This window comes from Phalaenopsis equestris, unplaced genomic scaffold, assembly GCF_001263595.1.
Source record: "Phalaenopsis equestris unplaced genomic scaffold, ASM126359v1 Scaffold203716, whole genome shotgun sequence".
NCBI lineage: Eukaryota > Viridiplantae > Streptophyta > Magnoliopsida > Asparagales > Orchidaceae > Phalaenopsis > Phalaenopsis equestris.
In genome coordinates this window covers 1,729-13,226 of record NW_018223322.1, presented here as the reverse complement: position 1 = coordinate 13,226, position 11,498 = coordinate 1,729, and the positions used below count along the sequence as shown (strand labels likewise).

The window sequence follows — 11,498 nt, the reverse complement described above, 5'->3', positions numbered from 1 at the left end:
ATATATATATATATATATATATATACACCACTCAACTCCTATATACTTCCTATATACTTTTATATCTAACACAAACTTTACATTTTACATTTAAATATATCGCCTAAATCTTACATATCACATAAAAATTATCATAATTTTAACTTTTAAAAATTGAAAAGAACAATTACATACATAGATAAGATGACAGATATGTAAAAAATGAAGTTTATATGTTAATTATGCAAATATATTAGAATTGCGTGAAATGTATGTTAATCATTCTAACGCAAATAACACTAAAAGAGGTCCACCCGCATGAAGAAAAAATATTTTGTGTGATTCATTCGTACAGACAGATATGTGCATTCAGGTTGTACTATAGATGTATTTATAGTGTGCTTGAGACATATACTCCAAATCCATAAGTTCGTGTGACTGTATGTAATATTTTCTCCTATATCAATGACTTCAATGACCCACACGAAGTAGAATTATCATGCAGATGGTTGAACGTATAAACATCTTGAATGCAACCATCTGCATAAAATTTTATGGTTGAACGTGGGCCCTAATAACTTTGCAAATGGTGTACAACCATAATATTATTATGACCCACACGGTCATATGTACTTGTGGATTAGTCGTGTATAGCCAGAAAACACTAAGACCCACATGTGGTTATAGGTACTCGGGGTGCACAGCCCTAATCCACAAGTACATATGATCGCATGTAATATTTTCTCCCATATTAAGCCCATAAATGAAGTTTATACCTCTAAAATTTTCTCCCATAAGTTTCCTTCGAAGCCAATTAACATAATATTAAGTTGGTATGACCATAATTATTTAGTAGAATTAGTAAATGGGAGGCCGTAGTCTTTATCATGCTTTCCTTAATGAGAAAGTTATCATACCTTTCCTTTCACGATTTATTAAAAGCACTTTTTCATGGTCTTATCTTGGGCCAAAAGATATATGAGTTCTTCTTATTATTATCTACTTTCATGAGGGGGACTTGTCCTATCCATTATATGCAAATTTTTATCAATGTTTTATGGGAAGATTTACATGGTGATGCGAGGTAGTAAATTCATATCGACAGAGTAATAGATTATCATCTACATATTGTACGAGAATTTAACACGCACTCAGATAAAAGAAAACAATGAGTAGAGACACTATACATTTTTTACGTGGAAACCACAAAAAAGAAAATAAAAATCATGAGGTTCGGCACAGTTAAAAAGATCCAATATAATTTGATGATTATAGTTACAACTATTTGTTCAATATGTAGGAAAGGGTTTATACAGTCTCTTCAGTTACAACGTCGATGTGCAATGAACTTGTAGTAAGAAGTGGGAGGCGACCGATGGTAATTGACAACAGTTGGCGAGTGTTGGTCAGTTTCAAAACGGGGATTCTGGTATCGATGGGCATCCCGAACCCTCTTGGGGATAAAATCAGCCCGAACCTAAATTTCTTCAAAATGTGCATGGGGAATCCTAACGACTACCCTTGGTCTCCAAAAGAGTTTGGAATTATGGAGTTGGGTCTCTCAACATATAAACAGACATAAAGCACGTTTAGAGTAAAAGCTAACCCCACTTTACAATGAATTTTTCCGAGTAGGGTCAAGTTGATACCGATTTTGATTTCATGCTTGGGTCACATACCAGGAGGTCTGATTGAATGTCTTGGACGACAGGAAGCTGGATACAACTTTATGTTGTTTAAATAGACATCCCTTACACGTGACATCAAAAATTGTTGTCAACAACGAGGTAAATTTGGGCATGCCTCGTTCCAAATAGCCCCTCTCACAAAGGTACCTGTTGGTTTTATTTTTGTATGCTATGATCATTCATTTTAAATACTTATATACCTCACTTCTACCCTCATGCCTTATTTCTTATTCGTTTTGTACATGTATTGCGAAGTATGTCTGTGCGTGGCTTGGACACCGACTGTTTGAACAAGTCCAGAGAACGTGTCATCAACCACCGCATCGGTGAGATTCTTTAAGCTCTTACATTTTCATTCCTAATGTTAGTGGATGTAGGTTATGATGTTTTTGTGCTAGAGAAAAGCCCCATAGGTAAGGTGCATTTCGATCTGCCTACGAATAGAGAAACCTACCCTTTTCTTCTTAGCCTGAAATCGGTAAGACTAGTTTGTAGTAATCTCATGTTTGCTCTTGTGGTTTCGTTTTTGTGATAAGAAGAACAAAGCCCACTCTTTGGGTCTAAAGAACGGAAGGTCTCATGATCTTGACGTTCCCCAGACCGCAAAAGTTTTCTCATACGAAAATCTTTCATGCCGAGCAAATCGCGAGAGTGTTTTGATAAATTAAACCAAGAAATCATTATCTTTCAACAATAAATATAATTTCATGAAATTATTTTGGCTTTTAAAATTTTGCAAGGAATTCCTTCTAAATGAATGGTAAAGGTTCAATGTGCAAGAAAGATTGGACGAAGTTTGAGTTCATTTCCCTTTTTAAGGATTTATATACATACCACTCAATTTCTATAAATTTACATATTTAACCACCTTCAAATTTTAAGTACATATCACCATAACCATACTGTAAAATGTGTATTTCACTTTTTAAATATTAAAATGGAGGTATTTTTTATGTGATATGAAATATTTCAGTGGTATAAATATAAAAATCGAAGCATAAATGTTAGATACATAAATACAAAAAAAAATTGGGTGACATGCATGAAATACTGCACACATATGACCCACTTTTTCTCAATTTATGTCTGACATGTAAGCTAACATTTACATTTATAACATTAATAAGAAAAACATTAGCCATTACATATGATAGTATTTTTGATGTGATGTCAAAAATTTCAGAGAAATTCATGTAAATATATAAGTTTAAAGGTTAAATGTGTAAATAAAAAAGAATAATGTGTTGTGTATGTAAAGGCACCAATAAGAAATGAATATAACTTATACATAAGAAACAATATCTTAAATGAATCAAGATTAAACATATGGGAGATTATACCCCATTTACAATAACAAACATTTCTTACAGACAGTTAGCTCTCGGGTAGTATATCGTAGAATACCGTCAATCGATCTGATGTTGACGAGCGAATTGATTGATCTTGGTGATATTGAAAGTTAGCCCGTCATCAGAAATGATACAGTGTGGCACATCAAAACGATACACGATATTATTCTTTAGAAAATGCAGCACATAAATTACTAGAAGCCTGCAATACTATAAAAATGTTTATTCAATGCAAATCTCAGATAAACAACACGAAGAATGAAAGATTAAACATTTGGGGGATCATCCTAAAATAAAATAAAAAAAGGGGTGTTTACATAGAGACCTCCCAATTCCTATAACTCTACATGTTTTACACCTAAATTTTGCTTTTTACATATATACCAACCAAATCTTTCATATCAAATAAAAAATACAATAGTTTAAACTTCTAAAATGTGAAATACACCTTTTCATGCACAAGGAATGTGGTATGCATGTAAAAAACAAAGTTTACGTGTTAGATATGTAAATACATAGGAATTGAATGGTAGGTATGGAAAATTTAGGATTGTTCTATTAGGATTGTTCTCATATAGAATTTAGCAGAAATAAAACCATGGAATGAATAAAAAATTCGATGGCAGAGCCACAAAATTGTTTGCAGCTTTTACATATCATACAATTCATATATAGTATGGACGATTTACATACATACCACAATTTTTTTATGTATTTACATATCTAATGCCTACAATTTAATATTTATACTTTTAACACATTTGTGTCATAAACCTATAAATGAAAAAGTGATGACAGTACTTTTAATGCGGTGTCTTAGATTTGAGTGGTATGCATTTAAATATAAGAGTTCGAGTGTTAGACATGTAAATACATGAGAATTGTATGGTATGTATGCAAACGCCCCCATATTATTACACATCTAACAACTGAACTTCAATATTTACATAAATAACATTCAAATCTTCGACATCGAATAAAAAACAACACTCTTACTAACGTTCTAAAACTAAAATACACTTTCTCATGCATAGGTTTATAACATCATAGTGTTACATACGCAAATATCAAACTTTAGCCGGTAGATATGTAAATACATGAGAATCAAGTGGCTGGAGCACATAAATAATTTTATATTAGATATTTAAATCAATCCTTGAAACGTACCTCTGTTGTGTATTGAAGAAGAAGCTGAGAAGCCGCCATTGATGATCATCAAGACAGTATTTTTCAAAACAAATTTCATCCCAACGGTCTCCAGATTGTTTTCTGCACGCAGATAATACCTTCCCTGTCCTGAGTGAATGTCAGAGTTATATTATAGTGTAATGTTTTAAATATTTTCTCTATGGGATTCAAAATCTCTGCTTTGTCTCGTATGATGACCCAACCTCCAGGCCTCAGTATTCTATCCATCTCAACTAGAATGGCGATGGGTTGTTTGCACCTGTTAAAAAGAGATTCTGGAGATCAAAATCTAGCAAATTTTGTTTCAGGAAGATTACCACTCAATTACTATGTATTTGAGTGGTTAGGACAACAAAGGACAGTAATATTTCAGGAGGGGCAAAATTGATATTTTAGGAGGGGCAAAAGACCAAATTACTCTTTAATATTAGTAAAAATTTGAATTTGATGAGGGACAATTGCCCCCTGGACTCAGCTTGGGTCTGCACCTGTTGACAGCCATGACCTTCGTTATAGGAAGATTAGAAAAAAAGGACATTTCAAACATTCAACTCAATTCCTATATATCTAACAACTAAACTTTATCTTTTATATTAATACCACGCATATCAGTATTTTAACTTTTACACGGTGAAATTCGCTTTTTTCATGCATAGGAAAAGTGGAGTATATGTAAAAATTGAAGTTAAAGTATTAGATGTGTAAATACATAGGAATTAAGCGATATATATGTAAATCTTCCTAAAGAAACCAAAACCAAATGCGATGGTACAAAAACAAAATGAAGAACATTGATGAAAGACTGATAGTACACACCTGTTCTTGAGGCGGGAGAACAAGTGATCGGCGTGCAAAAGATCATAAGATCTCGGATAAGTGCTGAATGGTTCACACCAATCATGGTAGATGCCGAGCAGACCGCGCTCGAAAATGATAGGAAGAGTGTTTGGAGCATGTACAGGAACTACATTCATAACCCAAACCTTTTGAGGTATTAGAGCCGCTGCAAATCTGAGAGAATTACATGACAAAACTTCAATATATGGCGGTGAAAATACTCGTATTTGCAAAGGAATAATACTCAAGTTTCTAAGATTCAAAACTGAGAAATTTGATAGTGGTAGACGCATTGGGTGTAAGTTTTGAAATGCCCAAAATTTTTTTTTTTTTTTTTTGGTAAATTAAATGTTAGTTTTAGTTGATAGTATATATATATGGAGTATAATAGCTTATGTTATTGTAGATGATATACATGATTAAGACTAAAAGAAAAAATGTAGTGATTGTTTAATTACCTACTTCTTTACTTGCAAAAAGTATTACGTCCAGTCTGGACGTAAGCTGCAACACTTAATATGAAATATGTAAGTATGAATCACTGAGTGACACTAAATGGAAATATGTAAGTATGAATCTACAACTGCTGCGATCCACCGAAAGGAGCAAAGGAGAAAAAAAGAAATATAAAAAATGACTTCCGGTGAATCACAGCCGTTGTCTGGATGCAGGACATACTATTTTTCCCTTTACAGTAGGGATACGTTGATATTGCATGCCTTTTTTTTTCTATTTTTTTCCTCTTTTCTCTTCTATGTGCTGCTTTTTAATCAGAAAAAAAAAATATTTTGGAATTGTTAATGTAAGTTAAAATTACTTAAAAATGGAAAAAATTGAACTTTTGCCATGAGTAAAGTTGAACTTACACGACAGGTATTGGAAGCATATCAAGAGTAATTCATTAATGACCTCCGATTGTAAAATCGATTGTGCGGGCGCATCTGAATCATTGATATGATACAAAAATGATTTCTTGTTCGAATCAGGCTTCATTTGATGTATGTCGATGAAGTAAATTTTCTTGTTATTTAAATATTATATAAATTTAATATATATATTGAAATTCAGAATAATGTGCAATAAAACGGGTTATTTCATTAATGTAAGAAAGGAGTATAAATAACCCTTCCATGAATTTTCTTATGTATTTTCATAATCAACAGCTATAGATGCATGCTTACATATCATTCAAATTTTTAGCATCATGTCAAAAAAAAATCATAATTATTAACTTTTTAGATATGAAATACAGACATGCATAGATTTATAACACCAAAGTATTATAAGTGTAAATATTAACTTTAGGTGTTAGATATGTAAATACATAAGAATTGTGTTGTATGTATGTAAATTTCCCAAAAAATGTATGGAGGATGTGATGAAGCAATTAGAAGTGAGCTTGGTTTGATATTACTTTGGGAAGGTGAAGAAGGCACATGAAGTAGTGTGACTCAATCAGGGCTAGTATAAAGCATATTACACTACGACTACACCTCCTTTGATGATATGAAAATATAACATTACAAACTAATAATAACAAAACATGATATCATAATAATAGAATATAACATCATAACTATAATAGATATTATAATTTTGAACTTGTAGAAGAGGTCAATCAAATAACCATGCAATTTCATTCATAATTCATTGTCTTTCATTATTGCCACATCCTTGTAATTCGTTGTCTTTCAAACTGTTATATATGCAAAAAAGTTTAGGTGCTGGATACGTAAATACATAAGAAATGGAATGTATGTAAATTTTCCATAATAAAAATGTGCAAAAACATTCTTACCATCTTAGCAAGGTGTATAAGGTGGCCTTGTTTTGCTAGGTTCAACTATGATACCATATGATATAGAATTCTATAATCTAACCGATATGCTAGAGGGTGAACTTTTGGTAAATATGAGGAAGTTTATTACACCACTACTATACCTTTAATAATATGAAAACATAATATTACAAATTAACAATGGTAGAATATTATATCATTATAACTTAATATAACATCATAATTATAACAGACATTATAATTTTAACAAACTTGTGGAAGAGGCCAACCATTTAGCCATACCATCTTATTTCATTCTTCGTTGTCTTCCATTAATATCACAATCTTGTACTGCATCATTCCTCCAATTAATAAACAGAACAGCATGGCTGATTAAACAGCATGGTCTTCGATGAAAAAGAAACTCTTTCGCAATTACACAGCCAAGGAAGAATGATGGTTCATTTCTCCTTCTCAGGTCATATATCTCGTTCGACGCTGGTCTCTGGTATAACTTAACGCCCAGTTCACTGATTTCATCGGTCTTATGAGCCAGCACGTTCCAACACATTGATGCTGTCAATGATGACATGCCTGGAATAATTAAAATAAAGAGTGAAAAATGAATATTTTTCATTTTCAAATAAGTTTTCTCTCTCAAAATGTAACGTAAACCAGCTAAAAAGGAAGATGAAAATTATTCTGACAGTTTCATAGAACTTTACGCAACTTATAGGAAAACAAATCAAAGAAATTTAATACTTAGCCACAACTGTCGCATAATTATGCGAGTCAACCATAAAATATCCAATATATAAAAAGAAAAGTACCAAAATAGTCCCATGACTATTTACATGCTGTTATTATAGTCTCAGTCTATAAAATTACCAAATTAATCCACATACATTTTTAATACAAGTTCAAATACCCCCATGAAGAACTAATTTAGCCTCCATTAAAAGAGTCGGGAGACTAAATTGACACTTTTATAGACTTTGGGACTAAAATGATCACGTGCAAAGAGCAGGGGATCATTTTTACACTTTTCCCAACATATAAATGGCATCCATGCCACATCATGACCATTCCAGTCCAGCTGTTTACGATTCTCAATGTCAGTTGCAGCTTAGAGATAAATAATAGCATATATGATGATTTTATCTCAGCCTGCTCATCTATACATATTAGTCTGCATTGCTTTCCAGCCAAGTTAGACATCAGCCAAACCACTTTTTCAAATAAGATTTCTATATGGTTTCTGCAGATTACACCTTTTGACTAAATCTAAGCATAGTGAAAGGAAAAAATTATTAAAAGACGAGACCGTGATCTTGCATCTTTTGACAGCATATTACCTTCTGGTTTGAATTTACATATCTAACATCTAAATTTTACTTTTTACACTTATACCCCGAAATCTTTCATACACATAAGAAATACCATTATTTTAACTTCTAAAAAAAATGAAATACACCTTCTCATATATTTGTAAGGTATACTGTATGTGAAAATTGTAGTTTAGGTGTTAGATATGTAAATACATAATGATTGAGTGGTGTATATGTAAATCTTCCTAAGAGAAATGAATGTGAAGTAGCTTCAGCAGCCAAGAAAATATGTTCTCAAATTCGAAGAAGTGCTATAAAAGAACTAGATGCGAAGCTATCAGATAATAAATATGCACAAATGATGAAAAAAAAAATAGCAATGTTTCATACTGCACAGATTGTGAGATGGAAATGGGATCTATCAGTTTCCAACAAAAGATAAGAAGCAGAATTTTCGATTTTGCAACAATTGTTTAGGCAGAAGGTGAAGTGTTGCTTTCATGAAAAATGAGTACCAATTTTGCAAACCAGCATGAAACTGCACTTCTGAAAACCTCAAATCCTTCAACTTAGCACTTGATGCAAGATATGAAAAGCACCACTCAAATCCAATTTCAAAATACATCAACAAACTAATATTAAGGTCAGTTCATGAGCATACCCACTTCGCTTTCAGCATCTCCATGTGTAGATGACATAATAAAGTATCCTCCTGGACGTAGTATCCTATTCATCTCCAGAAGGAGCCGCCCACCTGCATCATAAAGCAAAAAATCATTTAAAAAAGGGTTAAAAAGGAAAAAAATGGTTGTTTTCCGAACATGTTTTGGGTTCGTTACAAACCGTTAGAATGCCAATGTATATTGCACCCACTGCAATGAATAGCATCGAAAATGCTGCTAGGAAATGGGAGTCTCCGTGTGCCCAGATTTCCCACCACAGCAGGTATGCCGCGTTCAAGAAGAACTTGAGCAAAGTTTATCTGATCGCTCATCATACCTAAAGATAGAGTTAAAACATCCTTCTCAAGAAGAGTGCCTGCAAAGCTAGCATCACTACATCCAATGTCCAATAAAATGCGGATGTTCTTCCCCCATTCAATGTCAGGTACCATCTATTCAATACAAGAAGAGTTTTTTTTCAATATCCACAATATAGATATAAAATTCACTTTTTGCACAAATAAAAACCACTAATTGCTATGAATTACTAATCATACGAACTAGAAAAATGGCTAAATAGATATGCATTGATGTGCATGTATGTATTAACAGTATATGATAAACAATGATGACTACTTAAGACTTCAGCCCAACAGGAAAAATATAAAGTTGCAAGCTGCAACAAATAAGCTAAATTCCTGAGTAGTCAGTCTATCAATAGATTAAATTATTTAAGTATATCCAATAAAGTTTAAGAAGCAAGAAAGCATAAACATTATCAATTAATCCATTGTGAATTTAAATGGCCACACAGTATTTTATCCAAAAACAACTCATGCAAACAATAAATTCTTTCATTTTCCTCAAGTTTAGGAAGCAACGGAGTTTTACTTCCCATCTTCTATTGATGATAAAATATGACTGATAACTCATTATTTTTTAACCTTGGACATGTTTATGTGTGAAGTTACCCTCTTAACATCAAGGTAGAAGATACAAAAAGTTTAGCAGAAGCGAAAATCATTAGCTCTCAGGAAGAAAAACGCTTGCTCCCATCTCTACGATCCCAATGCATCAATTATATTGCTTTTGTCAAATCCCACCTATCTTTTAGCTTCAATAATCAAAAATAGAAAAGAAAGTTTAAGTAAATCGTGTTGGAAGTTAATGCATCAATGTGAAACAAGCAAGCTACAATTAATTAAAAAAGATTGTGATTGCTTCATAGAGTTTCAATCAGAAATTGCTAAAGCAGAATCTCCACTCACTACATGTCATCAATTACTATATTTTCTTCTCCTAAACTTTAGAAAGTAATGTAATTTCAATGCCATTGACAGAAACAACTGGTAATCATCTAACAAAAGTTCACAAAACAAATGTGCAATCAATTCACCTCTTCAATTGAATCAAGATAGTGCTGCACTCCACCATTAAACTCAGACTCCCCGGAAGGAAACGTCAGATATTCCCCAGAAATATTCACCCACTTCTTCGTCTTCACAAAAGCAGAAAGCTTGGGATGAGCTACATTCCCAAAAAGCACCTGCATCAACAAACCAGATAAAAAATCACAACTTTCGCTCACTGAAACCCGTAAATCCCAAAATCGCGCTGTCGCGGTGAATTAAAACTGAACACCTTGGATTTACTCTCCGGCCATGGCACCGAAGCCGAATAACCCTTTGGTAGAGGCACCAGACATGTCACCGCCCCACTAGGGCAACTTCTTTCATGGTGCCTCCTTCCCCCGAGTCCTTCCATATCAATGCAAGGAATATAGCTCTGCTTGCTTCTACCTCCGCATAACTTCCACTCATACCTAGCTTTCGGATCAAACAAAGGCCCCAAATTCTTCTTCTTACTCTTCTTCCTGTTATTATTGCTTTCATTCTCCTCACCAGATGAATCGTTATACCCTTCCTGATTCACATCCACTCCATCCTCAACGTCGATTTCTACTTCCTCTTCGCCCTCAGCACGCTCCTCGTCGGGATTCGCCTTGGGATCAGCCTTCTGTTCGACCACTGCCTTCTTCTCTTCCTTGCGAACCGAAGATTCGCTCTCGTTCCTGCTCCTGCTCGGCTTCGCCGGAGCGGGAGGTGGAGTTATGGAAGCTATGGAATGATTCCGAGCTGAAGGGCTCCTTTGGATGTCGTCGAAGTTGTCACGTCTAGTAGAGACCGAGGAAGAGGGTGAGGAGAAGACGGACCAGACGACGAAGAAGGACAGGCCGACGAGAACTACAAGAGAGACTTTCAAGCAGAAGCTGAGTGGAGCGCGGGGTTTCGCGTTACGGCCGAATCGAACTCCGGCCATGGGACCAACCGGAGTTACTGCCGGAAAGTGTAGAAGAGGAAGCAGATTCCAGATAAGCGAAAGAGACGGGTTAGCAGAATCCACGGAGAAAGCAGAGTTGGGGATTGTAGCGGAATGTGTAGCGGCCTGCAATGATTGGTGGACAGGTGTGAACTACCCGGATGACCCGATCTGACCCGTAATTTTAATTTTTTTTTATTTTTATTTCAAGTGGCAAGGGGACCATCAATGATTTTTCATCTTTGTTGTCAGTCTTTTATTATGATTTTAATTTAATAGAGGGGAACTAATACATTTTTTTTTTGCAGTTCAACATTAATATCGTCGTCAATCACTACCGATCGTCATCGATCATTGATCGTCATCGATCA

At 34.1% G+C, this 11,498-nt stretch overlaps 1 protein-coding gene across 1 annotated transcript; it reads right to left on the bottom strand.

Annotated features, from left to right (window-relative positions):
- Positions 1–2,916: 2,916 nt before the first annotated feature.
- Positions 2,917–11,258, bottom strand: LOC110036201 (probable methyltransferase PMT28). The gene is made up of 8 exons (XM_020740596.1): positions 10,450–11,258; positions 10,205–10,354; positions 8,990–9,260; positions 8,808–8,900; positions 7,196–7,412; positions 5,021–5,215; positions 4,184–4,463; positions 2,917–3,218 (listed from the first exon to the last, which is right to left on the bottom strand). The coding sequence occupies exons 1-7, from the start codon at positions 11,125–11,127 to the stop codon at positions 4,259–4,261; spliced, it is 1,809 nt and encodes a 602-aa protein (XP_020596255.1). The 5' UTR covers positions 11,128–11,258; the 3' UTR covers positions 2,917–3,218; positions 4,184–4,258.
- Positions 11,259–11,498: the final 240 nt, after the last annotated feature.